Here is a 26,032-nt window from a genome sequence, read left to right on the forward strand (position 1 = left end):
ATCCAAATGATTAGGCCAATACAATATTTCTTCATGTTTAGTCCATTACAACACTTCATTTCCTCCCTTTTTACCAGTATAATTCCGCATGTTAGCCATTCGAGCTTTATTTCCTAAAAATATAAATAATCAAAAATTTCAAATATGTATAAAATAGAGAAGTAAGAAATACTATAAATTTGAGCTAGTAAATATGTAAGAAAAAAATGTAGATTTTGATTTCAAAGCGAGAGAAGAAGGAAAAATGTTTAAGTTTAAAGCTGTTTTTTTTTTTTAGTTTTAAGTTTAGGCTAACGGGTATTTAAATAATTTAATCCAATTAAAGCATAATCTAATAATTTCCATATCTAGAATGCCGTTATGACCATGCCTAAAAGGTATGTTTATTTTGTATGCCTCGAAAGATTTGAGTATTCCCCCGAGGATACAAATGGAGCGGTGCCCGAAAAATCATTCAAAACAAAACTTCTCATTAGCCCAACAGCAATGCATAAAGCCATCAGTTTAAGCCCGCTGCATTTGCGCCCGTTATCAGTAGTGAGCAGAGCAGTAGATGCTCTTAATAAAAGAGTTTTTGATTTCTTCTTTCCTCATCCTAAAACCCTAATTTTCCCTTTCAGGGAGGAAAAAAAAGATCCGACATCTCTTCATCATCTTCACACTAAAGACCCCGGCAGTAGTCTTGGCGACGAACGCACTATAATTTTCGAAAACCCTTGATAAAAATAATGTTTCAGTAACCAAATCGTTTTCTTGATTCAGAACTCTACTTTCAGTTCTCCGATTTGAAGTATACATTCAAACAATGGCGGAAACAGCGGAAGTGTTCAAGTGCGTTTCTGAAAAAGTATCTACCTCATCTACTAAACAACGAGTTCGGATCTTTCGAAATGATTTAAAATCGATCGTAAACGGTTCAGGTGAGTTTCATTTACAGTTCGTTTGATATTAAGTGTACCGATATCTTTCTCGATAGTAGACCCCGAAGCTTCTGAGTGAATTTTTACTGTTAAGTGGTAGGTCTTATGAAAAATAGTGAAAAATTTGTATTAGGTTTACCTGGGTTTGCTCACTTGGAACTACCAATGGTGAACGTACATAATGTTAATAGTCCGACTTTGTAAAAAGAATAAATAGTCAACCACTTTTTCAGGATAGTCAAGTAAACTCAGAAATGACTTATATAGCTAGTACTCAACTAGATTATACAGTGGAGATGAATTACTGAGACGTGCGAAAATCCAAGAAAGTTTTGAGATACTTTTTGTCAAAAAGCTACTTCAATAATGTAAGTAATAAGCAGATAATATGCTATACATCTAAGACAAACATGGTCATGAGTCATTAGAAATAAGTGATTGGGAGGATAATAAGAATAAGTGATTGGGAGGATAATAAGCCGAGTGAAGCATGTACGAAACACCAGCTTATATTGTCATCAAGTCATGTATACTCTGCATATTATGCTTGTCATGGACACTATGCATATTACACTTGTCATGAACACTATGCATATTACGCTAGCAGGCAACGCCTGGCTACATGGTATTACAGAATTATCTCTGGCGTGCTTCAGCAAAGAATTGCCATGCTGATGGTTGACCTTTAGTGTAATCTTATGCTGTTATTTTACTGGCCTCTTGATGTAGTGTTGGTTATATAGGGTACATGTTTCATTGGAGTTTAATCCTGAACTCAGCTTGCTCATATGACGGTTCATAACAGTTTCGGTTCTTTTTTCTTTTGAACTTCACAGAGATGTCAGCTGATACTGCATCACAGTTGGTTGATATCATTTTCCAAACTCTGTTTGTGTATGATGATCACGAGTCAAGAAAATCTGTTGATGATGTAATTGCCAAGGGTTTAGGTGAAGTCACCTTTATGAAGAGCTTTGCTTCCACCCTAATTCAGACCATTGAAAGGCAACTCAAGGTCAAGTCTCATGTTGGATGTTACAAACTTCTCAAATGGTCTTGTCTACTCCTGACGAAGAGTCAGTTTACCACTGTATCAAAGAATGCATTGTGGAGAATAGCCACTGCTCAGGCATCCCTACTTCATATTCTTCTGCAAGGCTCTGTTCGAGTTCAAAAGGCTTGCAGACAGTTATTTCTTCATTTATTTTTACAGGTCATTTTTTGTTGCTACTGTTTTTGAGTTTTTAAAAGGCTTCCTTCCTTACCATAATAATTTCAAGTAGTTCGGTTCTCTTATCTTTGGATCTTTGACTTTTCAGCTACCGAACCTGTACAAAATCTATGTAGAGGAGCTAAAAGATTCTAAAATCCCTTGCAAGGATAGCGCAGAGCTGATATTCTTGTTGCTGGACTTTTCGGTTAAATCGCAGACCGAGTTTGAGCAACACAAGGTAAGCAATCTACGCTGTTTACCATATATGACTTATTTCTGGTTTTTGCATTTTCGAGTTCAGTTATCCTTTCGTAGATGTCAAACGGAGTTTGTTGCTATGTTGCTGATCTTTATCTTGAATTTGATTAAATGCTTATTCTTAAGTTTTGCTTGTCCAGCCAATTTTTCTCGATATTTATGTCAAAGCAGTTCTAAGTGCAAAAGATAAGCCATCAAAGGAACTCAGTGAAGCTTTTAATCCACTTTTCACGCATATGTCGCATGAAGATTTCAAGAGTCTCGTGGTCCCTTCATCTGTAAAAATGTTAAAAAGGAACCCAGAGATTGTCTTAGAATCTGTTGGAGATCTGTTGAAGTCAGTCAATCTTGATTTGAGTAAATACGCTGCCGAAATTCTTTCGGTTCTACTACCTCAGGCCCGTCATGCTGAAGAAGGAAGAAGACTGGGGGCTCTGGCTATTGTAGGGGTTTTAAGCAAAAAGACGAGTGATCCTGATAGTATACAAGCGATGTTTAGCTGTATCAAAGCTGTCATTGGAGGTATTATTTTTGCCGTGCTGGTGTTCTACAACTTCATGATTACTATCCATTTTACATATACAGAAGGTTTGTTATCTTTAAACTGCATTAAGGATGTGTGGACTTTTTTTCTACATTCACAGGCTCAGAAGGAAGACTAGCTTTTCCCTACCAGAGGGTTGGTATGATTAATGCACTGCGAGAATTGTCGAAAGCTCCTGATGGAAGAGCGATGAATAACCTGACACCTACCGTATGCAGTTTTCTTTTGTCTTGTTACAAAGAGGACGGTAGGTATCCCAACCCTCATCTTGTTTTTGTTCTCCTTTTAATAGTTGGCGTATCCTCCCCTTGCTATTTTTCTGGTTTATTACCCCCTCCTCTTTTGTCTGGTCTGCTGTGACTGAGTGTTGTGCTCAATTTTCTTTTCATTAGGAAATGAAGAGGTTAAACTTGCAGTTTTATCTGCATTAGCATCATTGGCTGCAAGATCCTCAGAATCTATCCAAACAGAGTTTCTTTCTTTTATTGCTAATGGCCTTAAGGAGAAGGAACCCATAAGAAGAGGACATCTTCGTTTACTGCGATCCATATGCAAGAACTCTGATATCTGTGTACGGGTGAGAAACTTACTTGCATATGGTTTAGTGCTCATAATGTTGCTGGCCATTTGCTTAGCCCATATTTCTGTAAGCTTACGTCAACATATTGTGGACCCTATCTTCAGGTATCATCTTTGTTAGCCCCCCTTGTCCATCTCGTGAAAACTGGTTTTACCAAAGCAGCACAAAGATTGGATGGAATTTATGCGTTCTTTGTAATTGCAAAGATTGCAGCAATTGATATCAAAGCAGGTTCGAATCTGAAGTCTTCGCTATTTCCTTCTTGTCAGTAGTTACCTGTGTATTTGTATCGTTAAGATCTTAGAATGCTCATGTTATTGTCTTTTCAGAAGATCTGGTGTCAAAAGAGAAGCTCTGGACATTGATTTCCCAAAATGAACCTTCAGTGGTGTCCATTTCACTTGTAAGTGTTGGGTTTGTTTTTTAAACTAATTGTGTATAATGCTGTACAACATAGGGAAGACAACATTCCTTCTAATTAAAAATTAATGTGCCACCACTTGCTTGATGATAGACAACATAGAGAAGACAATTTACGTCAGTAAATTAGGTGATATTAACGTACTACCACGTGCTTGATAGACAAGATAGGGAAGATGAGTTCCCTTAGTATATGGAGTGATGATGGTCTATATAACATAGAGAAGACAATTTACGTCAGTAAATTAGGTGATATTAATGTATTACCACGTGCTTGATAGACAACATAGGGAAGATAAGTTCCCTTAGTATATGGAGTGATCATAGTCTATGTAGCATAACACGTTAGATGGTCGCCTAGCGGCTGAGTGGACCTGGCGCTTGTAGGGTTAGTCGGGGGAGTACACGGGTATAAGTAAATAAATTCTTATGATGTATTAGAAAGAGAAAGAGATGGAGAAGTAAATTAAATAGTAGTATCCAATGCGGAGAAAAAGAGAAAAGGAAACAGGAGGGGGTCTGCACACTTTTATTCGGTCTCTTTCTCTGTCTTCTCCTGTAATTTCTTTTACTTTTAAAACCCTAGGTTTTGTGATAATTTTTTTTTTGGAATTGGCCCATTTCATGTTTTAAAGCTCTAGGTTTTCCATTAATATGCCCGGTGCCCAAAATTCGGGCGAGTAATAATTAATCACCCACAGATCGGTGATAAGCGCAGAAGGCCCAGAAATTGCCGAGGACTTCTGCCACCTGGGGTTTTATCGGTGCCTAATCGGGCCTAGGCGCCGATTTTGGCTACACGATGATGGTCCACCAAAGACACACCCTTGTGCTGCAATCTATAAAGCTTGACTGTATATGAGTAGTGATTTTGTTTTGTTTAGTTTCATCTGTAGTTATCTGTTTGTGGATCATTCCGCCTTTATACTTGGCTTCTTTTCAGGTTTCAAAATTATCTAGTGACGATTGTATTGCATGCGTGGAACTTCTTGAGGTGTTGCTTGTGGAGCATTTGCCTAGGTTCTTACTCACATAAAATCCACTCAAGTCCCTCTTTCCTGATAATGATCTGAAAGTGCTTCTTGTTAATTTACTCTCTTCTACAGGGTGCTGGAAACCTTCTCTGTGAGGTCACTGTTACAGGTAAGTAATTAACTAGCAGGCTTGTTCTTTCACATCTTCCTATTAAGCATTTCATTTCATCCGTGGACTGCTGATTACATCATTTTGCAGTCACTGCTGCACCTAGTTTGCCACTCAAGTTGGGATGTGCGTAAAGTGGCTTATGATGCTCTGAAGAAGGTCATCACGGGCTCGCCACAATTGTGTGATGATCTCTTGCTTGAATTTACAAGTTTTCTTTCTGTAGTTGGGGAGCGAATGCAGCTTCTTAAATTAAGGTACACTCAAGACTATAGAATTTGGCATAAGTATTGGCGCTCCTCTTCAAATTTTCCGTAAATAGCTAGTCCTATAGGTGAATCGGCTACCTTTGTGAAATTTGAATTTGGTTGATGACGGTTTCTCACATTTGAAGGCAAAAAATGGATAAGGAAACAAACAGACAAGATAATGATTTAAGTGTAGAAAGTGTTCATTTGAATGCGACTCAACAATTCGAATCCATCCGTTGAAATTTTACAGTGCAAGTTACATAAGTAGAGTTCTATGGGTAGTGGGTGATGGCTATATTAGACATGTAGTCTAATGGGTGTTGGGAGATGACTATATCCCACATATGGTCAAAGAAAGAGTCTAATTGGTTATAGTAAAGAAACTGCATTTGGTTAATGTGGCATTTTGAGTTAGTAGGGAATAATGGCTGGACTCTAAACGGATCCTCTGATGATTTCCAGGAAATACTGTTTAGCATGCGATTCATTTAACGAGTTAGTTTCTGTTAGTGTTGGATATCATGTATTCTGGAGCATCCACCATTTTCTGCTTTTGAATTTACTTCATAGGCTAAAACCTGGACACCTTTTATATCAAGTCTGATCTTGGAACACTCAGTGATTTTCCAAGCAGATGACTAGCAAGTGTTGATAACAGGTTTGTTCTTCTACTTGCCTAAACGGGTGCACCAAAAAAGAGAAGGAACTACACTGGAAGAGAATAGGAATCTTTGGTCTAAAATTTATCAGCATTCATAAAACAGATTATTCTGGTCATTTCTTATAGTCTTCACTCTTTACGTTCTTTTTTTCATCATCGTTGTATATTTCAGCTTTTGATAAAATAATCTCTCTCTCTCTCTCCCCCTCTCTCCATGTGTCTGCGTGTCTCAAGAGAAAATATTGACTAAAATTATGAGTCACTGGTGTGTTCAAAGTGTTGTGAACAGGTAGTCACTTACTTGGTCTTATGTATTGGCAACATCTCTAAAGTTATGTTTGCTGTATAGTGATGCAGGGACTTTGGTGGATGCCCAAGCGCCCTTCCTTCCATCTATCGAGGTTTTAGTGAAGGCCCTGCTTGTCATTTCATCACGAGCTCTTGATGCAGGACCTAATGCTTGTGGAAAACTTTTATTCTGTTCACATCATCCATGCTTAGTTAACACAAAGAAAAGAGACGCAGTATGGAAGGTAATGATGCTTCATCTTTGGTGACTTATTTAGTTTTCAATTTTTTGTTTTATACAAAGCTCTCTCTTTCTATTGGAGTATTTTGTAGGCCTTTGAAGCTAGCGATTTCCAGTATCTTAAAATGTTTCTCTTGTTCACACAGAAGTCGCCGCATTGATTATTTGGTGTGAAATTGATTTTTTCTGTGCCGTATGATCTAACAATAACCTGGAATATCCAATCATTTTCCAGGTTTCTTGATCAAGTTACACTTGAATGTGATAGGCATTTGTTTTTTGCTGCCCAATAGACCATCAATCGCAACTTACTGTTCCTGTATTATTTTTTTTTAATATTTTTGGGTTAGTGACATGTTTTTGAATTTTATTCCCCTTTTGCCTTCTGCAGAGGCTCAGCAGGAGTTTGCAGACACATGGTTTTGATGTTATCAGTGTTATTTCTACCAATTTGGAGAACATCTGCGCGGTAAAAGTGAAACTCTGCATTTTTATAACTTTGCTTGTTCTTCAGTCACTTGGATTCATGCTAGTTCGGGGACTACATGGGATGGGGTTGCAAACTCAAGGTTTCTTCCTCATTTAACTTTCAAGTGCTCTTTTTTTTTTACATGACAGGATCTAGTTGGACATATGGGGCTGTTGAGTCCTTGCTCTTTTGAACAGGATGCAGCTATAACTTCTCTATCGGCGTTGATGTCGATAGTTCCTAAAGACACCTATATAGAATTTGAAAAGGTTAGTTTGTTTCTTTTTTAACTCGAAATCTTGTCTTCAACTGGTACTATTAGGCCTCTTGAATACTTAATGCTTTATGTTTTTTAACTTTGTCCTGTTTGTTTGCAATCAGCATTTGAACAAGCTTCCAGAACACTGTTTACATGACAGACTTTCTGAAAGTGATATTCAGGTGAATTTCTTCAGCTTATGCGCTTAATTTATTAGTATTCTTTATAGAAATATATAAAAAATGCATCTTCTCTGTTCCTCGTAAAATTACAATGATTCGAACCCATAAGCGTTCTTACCACGGGTGAGTTTAAGATGTAAAGTCTCTTCACATGGGTTTCCCATCCTCAGTGGCATGTAATAGTTCATAGGCTCTTCAAATGTCATTTAGCTATTATTCCAGGTAAACCAAGTTATACATCTTTATCTATATTCTCACGATGTGGCTTGATAGGTTCGAATATGGCTCATGTTGCACGCCTTCTGGCCATGCTGACATATGCGTTTAATCACTTCCCCTCCTATAAAATTGAATTATGACTGTTCCACACACACACACACACACTCTCTCTCCCCGCTAAAACCATAGGCAACATGGTGCAGCTACAAGTAAAAGTAGTTTCCCTATTTAAATTGGGCATGGCTATTCGGCGATCTCGTCTCTAGATATTGAGTATCAAATGTCCAAAATAAGGACTTAGTGAAGTATCAAATTTGGTGGGTTTCTATCTTTCATAGCGCAAAAAATTGTCCAAAATAAGGACTTACTGAAGTAACGGTTTGACCTACATCACCAACTTTATCAAATAACAGTTTTTTCCCTTTAAAATTAGGTTGGTCTCTTGGATTTATGGTAGTATGGATGTAAAAAAGGGTGTGAATCCTTGGTATTGCTATAGCCAATAGCTTCTTAGAAGTAGGCTAAAGTTGTTTCTATCTCTTCTCAAATTGGAGTTTTGGGATGCCAAAGTAATTCGAAGCTCGCGATGCAGGAGAACAATGATGTGATGGTCTTTTCCTAACCTTAATCTGTGTTTAAAATTCGAAGTCAACAATTACAACTGCAAAGTGATGTGTTAGGGGGTTTGGTTACAAAACCATTAGCGTTACGTATGTTCTTGTGTAGTAATTGTAGCTCGGGAATCAGATAGATGTGCATAACTTGAGCGTTGAAGTAATTAATGACCTAATGAAAAGCCGTCCAACAGACATGCATGTTACAGGCTTGCAGATCTTGATGTACGATGCATGAGTAATTGTTGAAATCGTGATAGTCTTATAAATTAGATTTGTTTGATTATTTTCAGAATAACAGCTGATGTTTTCTTCCATTTGTCTTGATTTGATTCCAGATTTTTCATACCCCAGAAGGTGTCCTCTCCAGTGAGCTTGGTGTTTACATTGCAGAGTCTGTTGCTTCTAAGAACACAAAGCAAGCAAAGGGTCGCTTCCGAGTTTATGATGACCAAGATGATCTGGTAAGCGAGATCATTTATGCTGTCGTCTCTTCTTTTATTTGTTTCTGTATATGTATGTATGTGTACATATATATACACGTTGATAAAGATGCTGTTTTTTTTTGGGTGTGTTTTCTTTCTTAGGAACATGGTAAACCTAGTCATTCTGTTCAGAAAGAACCAACAAAGCGAGAAGCTACTGGTGTTGGAAAAAAGGACACTGGCAAGGGAGCAAAGAAAGTTGGTATGTTATTGTTTCTTCTTGTTTTAGTCATTGAAACTTGTATATAGTGTTCATATCAAATTGTAATATGTGGTTCGTTTGTTCTATCGAGCTTATATAGATAAGTCTAAGACTGCAAAGGAAGAGGCGCGTGACTTGCAACTAAAAGAGGAAGCTATAATACGAAAGAAAGTTCAGAGTATTCAGAGCAATCTTTGTTTGATGCTCAGAGCTCTTGGAGAAATTGCTATTGCTAGTCCTGTATTTACACACAGTCAGTTGCCTTCACTGGTAGACACATAAACCATCATATCCTCTCTGATACCGTTCAAAGAACAATTTTTTCCCTTTAATCAGAATGACAATTCGTTTTTCCTGATATCGTGTCACTGGTGTTAGGTTAAATTTGTTAGTCCTCTACTGCGGTCAGCGATTGTAGGGGATGTAGCATTTGAAACCATGTTGAAACTTGCAAGATGCGTTGCTCCCCCTCTATGTAATTGGGCCCCTGAAATTACTGCTGCTTTGCGTATTATTGCCACTGAGGAAGTACGTGTTATATGGGACCTGATTCCTATAGCTGGTGAAGGGGAAGGCCGGAAACGCCCATCCATGGGGCTTTTTGAGCACATTATTAATGGAGTATCTACATCCTGCAAATATGGACCTCTTCCAGTAGATAGCTTTATTTTCATATTCCCGGTACCCTTTTTCTTCTCGTGTTTGCATTTGTTAATATGCTGTTCTGGTTTAGACACTAATCTGCATAAATGAAATTATGCAGATAATGGAGCAGATATTGTTGTCTTCAAAGAAAACAGGGCTTCATGATGATGTGCTTCGCATACTCTCTCTGCACCTGGATCCGATATTACCACTTCCTAGGCTTCAAATGTTATCAGTTACATCTTGAAACCTTACCCTTAATTTCTACATATTTGTAATTTTATTATTAAACATTGAGTAATTTTCATGGTTTTTTAGCATGCTCCTTATATTCATCTTTTCTGGTGCAGGTTCTTTATCATGTTCTGGGCGTTGTGCCAGCTTATCAAGCATTAGTTGGACCAATGTTGAATGAGCTATGTTTGGGTCTACAAACTGAAGAACTTGCACATGTAAGCGCCACCCAGTTCTCTGTCTATTTAGTCCTCTCTTAACACACTAATGCGATTTTTCGTCTACATTTGATACAGGCTCTCTGTGGAGTATACGCAAAAGATGTTCATGTGAGGCTTGCTTGCTTAAATGCCATTAAATGTATCCCCTCAGTTTCTGGCCGATCTCTTCCTCAGAATGTTCAAGTTGGAACAAGCATTTGGATTGCTCTTCATGATGCAGAAAAGGTTTTGACACTCAGCTACTTGTAGCATTGGCAGTTTTTTCTAAGTCTTTCAAGTTGGACCAGCTTGAGGTTCTTGTGCTTTTTAATTTCACCTGGTTTTCACTGTTTTAGAGCCTTTAGCAGTTTAGCTTTGTTTTCTCTGGCTCTCAAACGGGGAATGAGTTCCATCGACTTGGGGGTTACCAGAATCTAAATTAACTGTATTCTATAGGAGCAGTCCTGCTGCAGCTTGCATCAGTTGTTAGGTTTATTGTTTTAAATTCTCACTATGTCAACCGAAGTATTGAGTACTCAACCAATTTATAACTACTGGGGGTAGCTAAGACATGAATAGCTGTGGAAGAGCTACAAAAACAACTAGCTCAGCAAGTTTAAAACTTTTTTTGCTTTTCTTCATTTTTTTTTTGCATCTCTTTGTGGAAGAAGAGTTCTAGAAAATATTTGAGATACTTTCCATGGTATTTTTTTTTATTTTTTGCACGAGATCCTATGTCAGCACTGTGTTTTGAAATGGTCGAGTATGCTGCTGTGGTACTTTGTGGAATTTTTGCTCATCTTTTACTATTAACGTTCCATAGCCAATGTTAATCTCATAATTTCTCCGTACAGTCTGTTGCAGAAGTAGCAGAGGATGTTTGGGACCGTTATGGACATGATTTTGGAACTGATTATTCGGGACTGCTTACCGCACTTTCTCATGTCAACTATAATGTCCGTCTAGCGTCTGCCGAGGCAATGGCAGCCACTTTGGATGAAAATCCAGATACCATACAGGTTGGTTTTTCCTCTTTTTTCTTTCCCCCCTTCTTGCATATTATTTGATAAACTACAGATATTTCTCATGACTCAGTGTTATCTTTAGGAAACTCTGGCAACCCTTTTTTCTCTATATATCCGTGATCTTGTTTCTGGAGAGGACAGCGTGGATTCTTGTTGGCTCAGTAGACAGGGAGTAGCTCTCGCATTACATTCTGCAGCTGATGTATTAAGAACGAAGGACCTTCCTGTTGTCATGACTTTCCTTATATCACGGGCCTTGGTAAGGATTGCTTTACTGTTCACTTAGGTGATGCAGAATGGTGATTATAAGTTTTTGGAGTTTATAAGTTTGACTGCTATTATTCCTTCTACATTTTCGGATACACATCCTTGGGACAGTTTGTAATAATTGGATAATTTTTATTATTCTAGGCTGACACTAATACGGATGTTCGAGCGCGAATGATTAATGCTGGAATTATGATTATTGATAAGCACGGAAAGGATAATGTTTCATTGTTGTTTCCTATTTTTGAGAACTATCTGAATAAGAAGGTACATTTATGTTCTATCGTACTTTTCTCTGGAGATGCTTATCAGATTCTGTTTGTGTACAGAACCACTGGTTCAGTATTGCTATTTGGAATATTCATAAGGGATAGTTTCAGTGCATGTAGAGCATGCGTCCATTATCTCATGATTCTATAGATATGCTTTTGAGTTTCTGTATGTGTACAGGCATCTGATGAGCGAAAGTACGATTTAGTACGTGAGGGAGTTGTGATATATACTGGAGCTCTTGCAAAACATTTGGCAAAGGTTTGAAACTACTGTTGTGTATTCAATATTAAAATGCACGGTGTATATGAATGTCAATACTTTTTTGCATGCTAATATGTTTATTTTTTCTGGGCAGGACGATCCTAAGGTCAACACAGTTGTTGTGAAGTTGCTGGATGTATTAAACACTCCATCAGAGGCGGTTCAGCGAGCTGTTTCTAGTTGCTTATCACCACTCATGCATTCAAAGCAAGTATGGTGCTATGTCATCTTGCATTGATATTGACATGTCATGTTCCTTCTGATTCATGTTACAGTTATTTCAGAATATATCTTTTATGCCATGCGGTGCTAGTTGTTTTTTTAAATTAGTGGAAGTTATCATATCGTTTTTTTACATGTCATGTTACTAGGAAGTGGCTCTAGAAAACATGCCATGTCTGCTTCATGTATACCATTTTTCCAGTGACTGCGAATACGTAAAACCATATTACATTTTTATAGTGACATTTTAGGTCATGACCCTACTAAACCTAGAACACCTGGGCTTCATCATACTGATATATTGTCTGACTCATTTACTCTGTTTTCTCTCTTCTAAAGCTTCCACCTCTAACGCGCACCATCATGAATATGAAATATCAAGATTCCATGATATGGACTACTGTTTGAATAATTGGTTATGGGTCGATGATTGGCTAGAGGCTCATTGTTTCTTCCATAGAAGTGGTCAAATTAATTTTATTGGGCCCATGATTAATCTTTTTCAAGGTTAACTTAAAGGGGGTTACAGACAAGTCTTGTTATTTCCTTTATTGTCTTGGTATACTGATAACACTATCTGTAAAATAGCTACAGGTCTCAGTTATTTTATTACCTGGATGGAATTCAGTATATTTATGTGTTTGTAAATTTTCATCAAATTAGGAAGATGCCCAAGCACTTGTTTCAGGCCTGTTGGATAAGTTGATGCGCAGTGATAAGTATGGGGAGCGCCGTGGTGCCGCATTTGGACTTGCTGGGGTAGTCAAAGGTTTTGGAATCTCTTCTTTGAAGAAATATGGTATTACGTCTGTACTGCAAGAAGGGCTGCAGGATAGGTTTGTGACTTTCCATTGCTACAAATAGATAAGATGCAGCTTTGGAAATTGCATTGTTGTGCTTAAAAATTTGAGACGAGTTTGTTCCATCCTTGTGGGTTCAAAATATTACTTTTCTGTTGGGAGATGTTGGGAGAATAAGATGAATCTGTTTTCTATATGATAACCATGTGTGCACTCTATGGTCTAGGGAAAATCTGAGATATTACATGTGCACAATGTACATTGACGTGGCCTCTACACAATTATGATTAAAGTCCTATTCATCTTTTTTTCTTTCTGTATGTTACATTTTAATTCGTGTAGATTGTGAAACTGGCAAAACATTTTAATTCGTGTCGATTTTCAGGAACTCTGCAAAAGCTCGTGAAGGAGCTCTGCTTGGATTTGAGTGTCTTTGCGAGAAGCTTGGAAGATTGTTTGAACCGTATGTGAAAGTTTCACATGGCAAATGAAAATATTGTTGTTGTACTGCAAGTTTGTCCTTATATCTTAATTATTTATCTGTTTGTTTGTTTCGGTTTAGGTACGTCATTCAAATGTTGCCGCTGCTGTTAGTATCTTTCTCGGACCAAGTTTTAGCTGTGCGTGAAGCTGCTGAATGTGCTGCTCGTGCAATGATGTCACAACTTAGTGGTCAGGGAGTGAAACTTGTTCTTCCTTCGCTCCTTATGGTAAATTTCTGAAAATTCTAGTGTATATTCTATTCTACTGTTGTCTGGATTGCTCTATTGCATGGTTGTGATTATAGCTTACCTTATCTATCTAGGCTGTAATATAGGCCTATAATCAGCATCACTGAATGCAGCCTATTCTGAATGAGGTCTCATAGGTTGTCTGCTTACTGTGCTGCATGGGCTTAATTTCTCTATAAACATTTTGATTTTGATTATGTTATGTTCTCAGGGGCTAGAGGATAAAGCCTGGAGAACAAAGCAAAGTAGTGTGCAACTACTTGGGGCAATGGCTTACTGCGCTCCGCAACAGTTGTCTCAGTGCCTCCCTCGGATTGTACCCAAGCTTACAGAGGTCTATTCATCAACTTTTTCTTTTGTCTTTCTATTCAGAATGATGATTTTATAGCAATCTAATATAGTTTGGCAATCTAATTTGCAATTTTTTGTCCCTGGATACAGGTTATGACAGATACTCATCCAAAAGTTCAGTCAGCAGGGCAAATGGCACTTCAGCAGGTGATAAATTGTCTTCAGAATCGTAATACAAAGTTGATATAGTCTGGTGACTAATTCTTCTCTTCTCGTCAGGTTGGGAGTGTGATAAAGAATCCTGAAATATCAGCTCTAGTCCCTAAGCTTTTGATGGGGCTCAGTGATCCTAACGAATATACAAAACACTCTCTGGATATTCTCCTGCAAGTAGGGCTGCTTGCAATTTTTTCGACATCATTTATTTTCTATACTCAATTGCGCTCACATGCCATTTTTTACTGGCTGGCAGACAACTTTTATCAACTCAATTGATTCTCCTTCGTTGGCGCTCTTAGTACCTATAGTCCATAGGGGATTGAGGCAGAGGAGTGCTGAAACTAAAAAGAAGGCAGCGCAGATAGTTGGAAATATGTGTTCATTAGTCACGGAACCGAAGGACATGATTCCTTACATAGCCTTGCTGCTTCCTGAAGTCAAAAAGGTGTGATGTTCGAGTAGAATATTTAAAATGTCATTCGAGATTGCTGCTGTTATCTCGAAATATGTGTTCATTATTGGTCCCTACAAAAACAGGTTCTTGTAGATCCTATACCAGAAGTTCGGGGTGTTGCTGCTCGGGCTCTTGGATCTCTTATCAGAGGAATGGGAGAAGAGAGGTTTCCAGATCTTGTTTCTTGGTTGCTAGATACACTTAAATCTGATAAATCTGATAGTAGTAATGTTGAGCGCTCCGGAGCTGCCCAAGGATTGAGTGAGGTAATAATCATATAGTTCAAAGGTTCAAACTTTAACTGATGTCATTCATTTCATTGCCTCATTTTAACAGAAATAAGTTCACGACATAAAAGTCATTATCCTCCCCTCTTCCTGAGTGTTTTCTACTTTCCTTAATTGAACAACATCCTCTTGGATTGGAACTGTCTCTTGCACTTCCATGAGTTTCAAAGTGTACTCAGCTCCGTATATGTTCAATGGTTGAACCTAATTGAGAGTCTGTGTCAGAGAATCTCTTTGTATTCAGCCAGATTTTCGAGTGCATCTAGCATGATCCTAAATTTTTCAACATTCCTAAAAAAAATCAAGAGTTACAATTTAATATCTGTAGCTATTTGAGAAAACCTGATTTGTGTATTTGGGCCATTCTCATTTACTACATAGAGAGTCTTGAACATTTGCATCAAAAAAATAAATAAAAATAGAGTCTTGAACATATTTCATGGTTTTGGACTAAGGGTACAAATTTTTCAGAAGGTATAAAGGTGTCAGCTTTACAAGCGAAAAAGACAGTTTAGTACTATTGAGCTAACTGTTCTGTTATGGCTCTGATTTGCTGTAATTAGCAGGTTCAGCTGCTTGTAGACATTTGTTACATGCTAGTGTATTATACAAATGGATGGCGGGTTGATCTTTTATTTCTTTAGATATAGAGATAGCTGAGTAGTGTTATTCTATGGGATTTTGCTCATATGAGGGCCTTATTTTTGCCTATACTGTTCAGTTTTTTAATCTGCCATTTGTTTGCAGGTTTTAGCCGCCCTTGGGAAAGAGTACTTTGAGCAGTTATTACCAGATATTATTCGAAATTGTTCTCATCAGAGGGCATCTGTTCGTGATGGGTATTTGACTCTTTTTAAGGTAACACTTTCCTTAATAACTAATGATAAAAGAGGCCATTGCCTGTCTCTGTGAGGTGGTGCACATGCAATTTTTTCTCACAGGGGGTATCACATCGTTTTTTGTTTTATAATTGTTGGCAGTACTTCCCAAGGTCATTAGGTGTTGGGTTTCAGAACTACTTGCAGCAGGTGTTGCCTGCTATTCTAGATGGTAAGATACGTTGTCTTTTGTGGGCATTTTGAGAATTTGATTTATAAGCTTGATTACTGAAGTTTCAATATTCACTTACAGGACTTGCTGATGAGAACGAGTCTGTACGTGATGCTGCGCTCAGTGCTGGTCATGTTTTAGTGGAACACTATGCAACAACGTTGGTGCCTTTTGAATTTGGTTTCACGGTCGGAGCTTCTTCAATGACTTTTATGCTGTATTGACGTTTGTACATTCTTTTGTCAAATCAGGTCTTTACCGCTACTACTGCCAACAGTTGAAGAGGGTATTTTCAATGACAACTGGCGTATTCGGCAAAGTTCAGTTGAGCTTTTGGGTGATCTGTTGTTCAAGGTAGGTACCTTTTTGATTTTTTCTTATAGACATTTTATATGTTTTGTAGAAAGTGTTAGCTGTCATAACGTTCATCTCCAATAACGAAATGTAGACAAAGAAAATGGCTTTGCCCAAAACAAGAGAAATAACTACGAGCTCCATTATAATATAGCTTTGTCTACACGGTTTATTCCAAGTCGTTAAACTTATTTTCTTTGTTACCAAGGTTGCTGGGACATCTGGAAAAGCAATTCTTGAGGGGGGTAGCGATGATGAGGGTGCAAGCACAGAAGCACAGGGTCGTGCTATTATCGAGGTACTGGGTAGAGAGAAGCGTAATGAAGTCCTTGCGGCAGTGTATATGGTTAGAACCGATGTCAGCTTATCTGTCCGACAGGTGAGAACGTTGTTTTTCTGTTGGTTTGAGCGAAATATTTTCCTTGCAGGATCAGTTACCAATTCGCTAGTTTGATTAAGCTTGCCATTCATGAATTTTCGTTCTGATGTGATTAACTCCTTATTTGGTTTTAGGCTGCCGTGCATGTGTGGAAGACCATCGTGGCAAATACTCCAAAGACTCTCAAGGAGATAATGCCAGTGTTGATGAATACATTAATTGCTTCGCTTGCATCCTCATCTGCTGAAAGGCGACAGGTTAGCTTATCTCTGAGGATCATATTTTGTCGGAAAAACTGCTGTACTGAGTTAGTTAAACTGTTAGCATCTGCTTGGCATGAATTCACAGGTTGCCGGTAGAGCCCTTGGCGAGCTTGTTAGGAAGCTTGGAGAAAGAGTGCTTCCAATGATTATCCCTATTTTAGCTGATGGCTTAAAAGACTCGAGTACCAGCAGAAGACAAGTAAATTTTCTTTTACACATATAATATAACTACTTGCCTGTCTTGGTACTAGCGAATTGTGTAACATTTACCATACTTAATCATTGTTATGCTCTCTCTTGCCAATGGTACCGTTTATGATAGAGAGCACCAAAGTCTCATCCAACCACCTTTCTACTACATGGCTTATCTCATAGTTGCCATGAAAAGTAACAACTGCTTGTAAAAGTTGCCTTTCTGGAGTGCGTAATGTATCTGTATGTTTGTATGCATTAATTTATTATGATGATGCTCATTGCCGACCAGGGGGTGTGCATTGGTTTGAGTGAGGTGATGGCTAGTGCTGGCAAGAACCAGTTGCTGAGTTTCATGGATCAGCTCATTCCTACAATTAGGACAGCTCTGTGTGATAGGTGCGTCGTGTCAGTCGTTTATCATTTATTTTCTAGTTCCTCTTTGCAGACTTCTTTTTTTCTTTGTAGAGAAATAGGTTTAATTTCATGTTATCTTTGTGTTGATGCAAGCACAAGTTTTTTTGTTCTTGTTACTGGAGAGCAATAGACTTTATTTATTATCATTTTTGATGTTGTTCCCTTATTTCAACAGCACCGTGGAGGTTCGCGAGTCCGCTGGCTTAGCATTCAGTACGCTGTACAAGGTGCCAATTACTTGTCTATTTAGATCATGTGTTTGTGATCTTTCCGGGAGATATAAGAATCATGCAATCTAACAAGGTCTCGTGATGCAGAATGCTGGAATGCAAGCAATTGATGAAATCGTCCCAACACTTCTTCATGCTTTGGAAGATGATGAAACCTCTGATACTGCCCTTGATGGACTCAAACAAATATTAAGGTAGGGTATTCGTGGCTGTTGTTGCTTCCTGTGTAACCTATTATGTAAATAAGGCAGCAAAGCAAGAAACATTGGGCTTGGCTTACTACACCATATCGGTATATTAATGCTTGTCGATCACTTTGTTTAGCGCTGTGGTGTGTTGAGTCAGCAACATTGTTAAGTGCTGGGTTCTGGGGTGTTTAGGGCCAATCGCCAAAATTATCAATTTGTCTCATACCCAAGCTATTTAGTGGCTGCAATATTTAGAGTGCCAAACCATTTCCATTTGGCAGACTTTGAGGTAGCCTTTTCTGTGGCTGCTTTAGATTGCCCATGACAAGTATTTGCTACTGTCCCCAACTTCTGTTCCTAATAATTATTATTTCTTTGTCCTTTCCAGCGTCAGGACAGCGGCTGTTTTACCTCATATACTTCCGAAGCTGGTTCATCCTCCTCTTACGTAAGTGATTCGTCTCGATTTCATTTTGGCAGATTGCGTTTGAGCAGTTCCTTATTTTAAAGCCGTTTTTATTTGTACAGTGCTTTTAATGCACATGCTGTGGGAGCTGTAGCAGAAGTTGCTGGATCTGGCCTCAACTTTCATCTTGGAACCATTCTTCCAGCATTAATACCTGCGATGGATGATGATGACATGGTGAGATATCCGCTCTTAATTATGCCAGTCAGCTCCTGGCTTGTTGTTCTGCTCCCACCTTTTTTGTCTACTACAGATTGAAACCTCATTCTGGGACCTGGAATATGGATCTCATAGATATTTTATTAGAAGTTAACAAAAGATACTAGATAACTCTTCACATTTAAGAAATTAATTACTGCTCTTTTCTTACCATTTAAAACCCATTAGGAAATCCAAAATTTAGCAAAGAAGGCTGCAGAGACAGTTGTTTTGGTCATTGATGAGGAAGGTGTTGAGTCTTTGATCTCCGAGCTTCTTAAAGGTGTTGGCGATAACCAGGTGGGTTTGCTATGCTTTCTTCTCTGTTTGTAATTGTCTTCTTGCTTCTAATATTTTTAAAGTTTAATGTTTTTTTTTTTTTTTTACAATTTCTTCAGGCTTTAATCAGAAGGGGTTCATCATATCTGATAGGATACTTCTTTAAAAACAGCAAGCTCTACTTGGTTGATGAAGCTCCAGAGATGATATCAACTCTTATTGTTTTGCTTAGTGATTCGGATTCCGCTACTGTTGCGGTACAATCATATAGCTTGGAATTAAATGGTTCGCATAATCTTACGTTGCTTAGCTGTACTGAAATTTATCTTCTAACCAACAGGTTGCATGGGAAGCATTATCAAGGGTTGTTGGCTCCATTCCAAAGGAAGTATTGCCATCTTATATAAAATTAGTACGTGATGCTATATCCACATCTAGAGACAAGGAACGTAGAAAAAGAAAGGTACAATTTAAAGCTCAAAGTTTTTCATCTATAAATATGGATATACTTGGAATTTTCACCACGGTGTTGTCATTTTAGTTTGACATTCTTGAAGTTCTGAGCTCTTGTGACTATTTGTGATTTCAGGGAGGGCCTGTTCTTATACCTGGACTGTGTCTCCCGAAGGCTCTTCAGCCGTTGATTCCGATCTTCCTCCAGGTATATCTGTGATAATACAAACGTTGATGTGGGGCACCAGAACGTGTTGGCATGCTTGTTTTGTGGCTTCTTCAATTTTGGCGGTCATTCTGTTCTGTTCTGTTCTGGCGTCTAACAAAAATCTTCTTCCATATTATGATGCCAATTTGTGATTTTTTTTTTAGTGAAAATGATTACTTGTCTAATTTTTTTAATGAAAATGATTACTTGTCTATTTTTATATGCAGGGCTTAATAAGTGGCTCGGCAGAACTAAGAGAACAAGCTGCACAAGGTTTAGGGGAATTGATTGTAGTGACTAGTGAGAAAGCACTTAAAGAGTTCGTGGTCCCAATTACCGGGTATGTACTAGATTAAATCCTGGGCATGATGGGTGCATGCCTTCATGATTCAACAAATTATTGTCTGATAATTCTCATCTGCCCAAGATTGTACATTATCGTGATTTACAGTCTTAAGCTTCAGTACCATGTTAAGTTTTTCGTTGCACTTTTTGTCACAGGCCTCTCATCCGAATCATAGGCGATCGATTCCCTTGGCAAGTGAAAAGTGCCATTTTGTCAACCCTGTCAATCATAATAACCAAGGGTGGGATTGCACTTAAGCCGTTTCTTCCTCAGCTCCAGACAACATTTATCAAGTGCCTGCAGGAAAGCGCGAGGTCAGTGTAGCTGCTTTTATTTTTTTATTTTTTTTCCGTACACTTGAATGAGTTGCTTGTTTGCTCTTAGCTAAACAAGCACTGTAAAGTATATGCAGTGCTTCCATCGATTTCATTTTGTGTTCCCATTTTTATGTATGGATGTGTGAACTTCTAGCTATAGGTCGATTGGTCTTTGTCTAGGTTGTACAGAGTTTTTAAATCGTAGGCTCTTGATGCAACATGTCCCTCTTCGTTATTCTCATGATACTGTATGCATTTGGTAACTCGTTGGCTCAAGTTGGAATGTGTCAGTTAAATAAGGACTTCCAGAATTTGTCTATATTCCCGCTCTTCTATGCCTTCTTCTTACTAAATTGTTAACATTACAGGACTGTGCGTTCTAGTGCAGCTCTTGCACTTGGAAAGCTTAGTGCTCTTAGTACAAGGGTTGATCCTTTGGTGACAGACCTTCTTTCCAGTTTGCAGGTTTATGTTTCTTACTACATCTTTCGATACATTGTATTTTTAAGTAGAATAGTTTCTAACTGCCGAAATGTTATCTTGGTTTTAGACATCAGAAGGTGGAGTACAGGAAGCTGTATTAGCTGCTTTAAAGGGTGTCATGAAGCATGCAGGAAAGAGTGTTAGCAATGCTGTTAGATCTCATGCCGTTGGTCTTTTGAAAGATTTAATTAATCTTGATAATGATAAAGTTCAAAGTTTTGCTGCAAGGGTGTTGGGCACCATCTCTGAGGTACACTCTGTGGTATGAGAATACATATAGGAACTTGTACAGCAGATACTGAAGCCTGTGTGGTAAAATCTGGCGCCTAGGCATTTTGTGCCTAGACTAGTGATGCGAATAGGCGTACTCGTCTGGGCGCCAGGCGGTGCTAAGTCCCTAGTAAGGGTTTTCAGACAAAACCTTGCTTTTGAGGGACAGCTGTATAGCTCACTTTACAATTGAAACATATTTTTTCAAATTTTGGAAGTTAATTTTTAATATTCCATACACCTGACCCAACATGTGTTGTAAGCTTCTCATTGACCCAACATGTGTTCATGTGAGGAGAGTTTTTACTCTTTACTCTATGTTGGACTAAAGTTCTTTTAAAAATAATATATCCCCTAATTGTACTTCTGTATGAGGTTTACCCACTCTCAAACGTGGGTGACATAGTGAAATTATATGATATATTTATCCATTTATAAGGGTTTATGTTGAATACGGTTTATATGCAACAACAACTAATGAGACTGGTATATAATATATTTGAAATATTTAATATTTGTGCCAAGTCCCTGATTAATGTTGGCATGCCGAAAACATGACTGGGATCATTATCTGAATATTCATGAGTTTCATACTAACATGGATGAGCTATTTTACAACTATCTTTGCAGTTTATGGATGACAGCGAGCTCTTTGACCTACTTCAGACAGTATCAGAGATGATGTCATCACCAACCTGGTTGCTCAGGCATGGTGCAGTCCTTACAGTCTCTTCCATTCTTCGGCACAACTCATCTTTGATTTGCCTCGCTCCAGTTTTCCCAACCATTGTTAATCACCTCAAAGATACTTTGCTAGATGACCAGGTCAGATATCTGGTCAATGGTAGTGTATTGTATTTTTAACTTGGTGTTGGTTTATTGACATTCTGTGTTTCTTTATCCAAACAGTTCCCAATTCGAGAGGTAACAACAAAGGCATTTGGAAGGCTTTTACTTCACCAAACTAAAAGTGAGCGCAGTACTCAGCTAGAACTTCTTCCATTTTTGGCATCAGCTTTGCGGGATGATTCAAGTGAAGTAAGAAGAAGAGCTTTGTCGTGCTTAAAAGCAGTATCAAAGGTACTGGATAACATCGTCCTTCACACAGAATCCTACCATTAATGCACTGCTTGAGATATCTTTAAAGAGTTTTGGTTCCTGATTCCTTTAAATATTTCCAGGCGAATCCTTCTGCAGTTGCGGCCTTTGTACCAAGTTTGGGTCCTGCACTGGCCGAGTGTTTGAAGGATGGCAGTACTCCTGTTCGCCTTGCTGCTGAGAGATGTGCTTTACATGTCTTCCAGTTGACTAAAGGTACTGTTTGCCTCCCTCTCCCTGCTTTTTCCATTCTTATCACTTAATCAATTATAAAATTGCCGTGTTTAGGTACAGAGAATATCCAGGCTGCCCAAAGATTTATCACAGGGTTGGATTCCAGACGGCTCTCCAAGCTTTCAGAAAATAGGTATTTGTTCAAGGCTCTCGAAACTTTCCGAAATTACATATTTGCATGATTGCCTCGTAGGATTCCGGAGGTTTTAGTGTAGTTTCATATTTTTTGTTAGCAGAGTTTCGAATTTCTTAGCTCTAGGCTCAGTTGTGTTAGTTGTAAGCCTTAATTGTGTAGCAGCACAGCTCTTGTTTAAGATATTTTAGTTTTCATATTTTCACTAATGTAAATGGCGATGTGTAAAGCTTGCGTCCCATCTGGAAAATAGTTTAAATGAACCCTGCCATCCATCCAGTCTGTTAATTCGAAAAATGTGTGTTTGTTTACCAATGCATATGATCTTACTTTGTGGTTTCTTATATCTAACACATGGGTCTGGAAATGCAGTGATGCGAGTGATGATAGTGAAGATGATATGACAAGTGCTTAAGCTGATCCTTTTTTACAGTGGATCTCCACGCTTAGTTTTACAATGGCATCGACAGGATGAGATTTTGTAAAGTCGGCGGATAATTCTAGTTAGCATTTCAAGACATAATCATATTTTTGTAATGCAAAATCTATACGGCAAAAAGAAAACTTAAAAAGGAGTAGGAAACGAGTTTAAAAGCTCCAATTTTATCTCGCAGTCTTTTTGACGTATGTGTATATTTGTTTTGAATCGTCCACAGATAAATTAATTTTGTATCCAAGGATCGGCTGGTTTACCCTTTCTATTTTGTGGGCTTTTTGCATCAGAACACTATTAAAGAAGTAGGAGAATCAGAGAAATTTGTAGAAATGAGATGCCATTTGCACAATTCTCTTAAAATCTGTCTTTATTATCCAAGAAATCTTAAGTTAGGCCGTTGAAGGATATCTTTAGGCATTGATTGGTTGCCCCATTATGGTTTTTTTTTTTTTTACCTTCACAAGGAAGTTATGGGTGTGACTTATTTGTCAAAAGTTCATTACTGAGCAAATGGGCAAGTGATTTTTAGCTTATGACTTGGATGATTCCTAACCAACAGTAGAAAGGAAAAAGTAGAAATTAACGATTTAGTCCAATAAAAATAATTTTGTAGATGACAAAATTACCTAGATTGGTGCTCACTTGTTGCTAGGTTACCAACCAAAATTTTGTATGATCTCGATAATAATTTATAGTCGTATTTTATGGTTTATTAAAAAATTACCCATCATCTAAATATAATATTATCTCTTCATCGTAATCCAGTTCATTCTTCATTTTCATCTTCATGGAACCAGCTCGCCAAGCGAAGAAAATATCGTAAAACCTATTCTGAGAAATCAATGGTACAGATAGAATTGTATTCAATTTTTATGAAAACATTACAGGACTCGGACTTGTTTAGACATATTTAAAGACTTAGCCGACACACTGTTAGTCACAGAAATCCAACAACACAAACAAGACTTCTGTCAAACACAATTGACTATTATTTAACCAAGACTCTCTTATACTCTAACATCCCCCTCAAACCTATAGTGACAGCCACTATAAGTTTGACAAAAGGAACAAACAGTTACACCTGCAAAATCTTGACAGCAAACTCATACAAAGTTGCAGACAACACAAACAAGACTTTACATAAGAAAACTAAACATAAACGTTGTGTTCAGTAACACATCAGCAATATCAGCAGTATTAGAATTTGCAGCATCACTGGATGCAAGTAATAGAACTGTCAGTTGGTGAAGAAATAACAGCACCCATTGCCACAAGCCCAGCAGCGGTAGAAACAGAAAAACTGTAATTGCAGCATCATTTATACACAAATCGACAAAGTAAAAATTGGAGCCTCAAGCAAATGTTGGCAGCAACAAAAAATTAAGAACTCTGAAATATATTGGAGAAGCAAAAGTAGTACAAGTGAAAGAAGTAGTTGTTGAAGTAGAAGCACCACCAGGCCCTTGTTGTAGTACAAACATAGGACAAGTAGTACCTGTGAACCTTCTTATCAAAAATTAGAACCAGCAGCATCACAAGTTGATTAGCAGCATAAATCGTAACTTCCAGTATTTGTTTTGTTGTTCTCTGTTGGTTGAGATTCTCAAATTATTTTTGGTGTTCTCTGTTGGTTAAGAGACACAAATTGTTATTTAGAAACTGGTGTTTGTAAGACCAGATCTGTAAAGGTAATTGATATGACTTATTTTGAAGTAACAAGTCATATAACTGGTTATTGAAATGTTTTTAGGACCAGTTAGGTATTGAAAATTATTACTTCATATGCTAAATTCACACAAAAAGAAGCAACAATGAACAAATGGGGAAAATTGTTATTAAAAAGTTATTACCCATATGAATGTTGATACTACCCGGAAGTTATTGCTGTTGGAATGACGTTGAAGTTGTTATTGCTGTTATTGATAAGAAATTGTTGTTGTTGTTGGTATTAGTAGTTCCAATAGCAGTAGTGGTTTTAAATCTCTGTGGATTACCTGCTGCTCTCGTCCCTGGTGTAACTACATCAAGGCTATCCCTTCCACAATTTTGTACTGGCAAGACCAGTTCAACAATATTCTATAACTCATCCAAAAAATTCTTAATCTCCTGTAGCTTGAACTTGCCTTGTAATCTCGAATTAAAGACCCTTCTATCCTAAATTCTAAATCGAATACGGTACCCAATCTTGAAAGAATCGGGAACTTAGAAAATTAAAATTGAAAACCCTAATTTTTTTTTTTTGCAAAGAACAATATGACTATAAACCTTAAAACCCAATAATTGAAAACCCAGAAGGGACTCATTCACCAGTGAAGACAAAATTGATGTTGATATTCTCAACAACTTCTTCATCCAATCAGACCCTAATATCCTCATTTGGTAATTTCTAGGGTTTCGTTTTAGAAACAGGGTTGATGATTTTGTTGATGAGAAAAATTTAAACTTTGGGTTTTGACGAATTGAAGAAAGAAGCAGTTACAGAGAAGGGTTGGGGTTCAAAATATTGACAAATCTTTCTAAAGAAAACAATTATTAACCAGCAATTTCAAGAACCCAATGCTAAAAAAAAAAACCTAATTTGGAATTGAGAACTGATAATATTTGTAAGTGTAGCTAAAATTACCTCTATCAAATAGGAATTCATCATCGTTGTAGCAAGAAAAGCCAAAATTTCTGATCATTATAGCAGCGGAAGTAGAAGCTTCTTCAATATCATAATTTGCTTTCTTCTTCTTCTTTTTCTTCTTCTTCTTCTTGTAACCTTTTAATGATGACGATGATGATGCATCGGAAACTAAAGACTGATTCTCCATTAAAGAAAAGTACGGAGATGAAAACCTAGGATCGAAAAAGAATTTTAACGGTTGTTTTTCCCTCTGATACCATGAGAAATCAATGGTACAGATAGAATTGTATTCAATTGTTATGAAAACATTACAGGACTCGGACTTGTTTAGACATATTTAAAGATTTAGCAGACACACTGTTAGTAACAGACATCCGACAACACAAACAAGACTTTTGTCAAACACAGTTGACTATTATTTAACCAAGACTTATACTCTAACATACTCTTCTCGTGTCGTTGTTCAATCTCCAAATCTAAATATGATAATTAAACAAACACTCGGTTCAACTTGAAAAACATAAATCATTTTCATCAATTCATCTTCATGAAGA

The 26,032-nt window shown here is 37.7% G+C and overlaps 2 protein-coding genes across 3 annotated transcripts; one reads left to right on the forward strand and one right to left on the reverse strand.

The window, feature by feature from the left end:
* Positions 1-522: 522 nt before the first annotated feature.
* LOC113333665 (protein ILITYHIA-like) lies at positions 523-23,243 on the forward strand. Its single transcript, XM_026580089.1, has 60 exons — positions 523-920; positions 1,757-2,133; positions 2,240-2,371; positions 2,532-2,913; positions 3,036-3,182; positions 3,328-3,512; positions 3,620-3,746; positions 3,845-3,918; positions 4,879-4,955; positions 5,042-5,078; positions 5,169-5,335; positions 6,340-6,523; positions 6,911-6,988; positions 7,138-7,257; positions 7,370-7,429; positions 8,601-8,726; positions 8,850-8,949; positions 9,050-9,219; positions 9,328-9,630; positions 9,713-9,829; positions 9,945-10,046; positions 10,125-10,274; positions 10,883-11,047; positions 11,136-11,312; positions 11,465-11,587; positions 11,771-11,851; positions 11,949-12,065; positions 12,740-12,912; positions 13,262-13,339; positions 13,439-13,586; positions 13,819-13,941; positions 14,049-14,105; positions 14,178-14,288; positions 14,371-14,562; positions 14,655-14,837; positions 15,606-15,716; positions 15,839-15,908; positions 15,990-16,068; positions 16,160-16,262; positions 16,471-16,641; positions 16,776-16,898; positions 16,990-17,103; positions 17,389-17,495; positions 17,689-17,740; positions 17,831-17,937; positions 18,320-18,379; positions 18,460-18,574; positions 18,785-18,895; positions 18,994-19,131; positions 19,215-19,337; positions 19,464-19,535; positions 19,763-19,875; positions 20,037-20,195; positions 20,567-20,663; positions 20,749-20,931; positions 21,582-21,776; positions 21,861-22,031; positions 22,133-22,265; positions 22,338-22,416; positions 22,789-23,243. The coding sequence occupies exons 1-60, from the start codon at positions 806-808 to the stop codon at positions 22,829-22,831; spliced, it is 7,887 nt and encodes a 2,628-aa protein (XP_026435874.1). The 5' UTR covers positions 523-805; the 3' UTR covers positions 22,832-23,243.
* Positions 23,244-23,684: 441 nt separating this feature from the next.
* On the reverse strand, positions 23,685-25,814 carry LOC113333441. 2 transcript variants are annotated; one of them, XR_003351991.1, is made up of 2 exons: positions 25,476-25,814; positions 23,685-24,476 (listed from the first exon to the last, which is right to left on the reverse strand). XR_003351991.1 is itself a non-coding variant. In XM_026579914.1 (2 exons), exons 1-2 carry the CDS (start codon positions 25,663-25,665, stop codon positions 23,989-23,991), a joined length of 354 nt encoding a protein of 117 aa, XP_026435699.1. In that variant the 5' UTR covers positions 25,666-25,813; the 3' UTR covers positions 23,685-23,988. The 2 variants fall into 2 exon arrangements, 1 of the variants encoding a protein (XP_026435699.1); XM_026579914.1 differs by having other exon boundaries at positions 23,685-24,152; positions 25,476-25,813.
* Between the last annotated feature and the right edge of the window lie 218 nt (positions 25,815-26,032).

This window comes from Papaver somniferum, unplaced genomic scaffold (assembly GCF_003573695.1).
Source record: "Papaver somniferum cultivar HN1 unplaced genomic scaffold, ASM357369v1 unplaced-scaffold_133, whole genome shotgun sequence".
NCBI classification, from domain to species: Eukaryota; Viridiplantae; Streptophyta; class Magnoliopsida; order Ranunculales; family Papaveraceae; genus Papaver; species Papaver somniferum.

What these genes read in the sequence shown, in the direction of transcription:
- LOC113333441 (XM_026579914.1), bottom strand. Translation starts at nt 25,665, where the DNA reads ATGGAGAATCAGTCTTTAGTTTCCGATGCATCATCATCGTCATCATTA. An exon ending in TGAATTCCTATTTGATAGAG is followed by an intron (nt 24,153 to 25,475) that starts GTAATTTTAGCT and finishes CTGCAATTACAG; the next exon opens with TTTTTCTGTTTCTACCGCTG.
- LOC113333665 (XM_026580089.1), top strand. Translation starts at nt 806, where the DNA reads ATGGCGGAAACAGCGGAAGTGTTCAAGTGCGTTTCTGAAAAAGTATCT. An exon ending in ACAGTCAGTTGCCTTCACTG is followed by an intron (nt 9,220 to 9,327) that starts GTAGACACATAA and finishes CACTGGTGTTAG; the next exon opens with GTTAAATTTGTTAGTCCTCT. An exon ending in ATACTTTGCTAGATGACCAG is followed by an intron (nt 21,777 to 21,860) that starts GTCAGATATCTG and finishes TTATCCAAACAG; the next exon opens with TTCCCAATTCGAGAGGTAAC.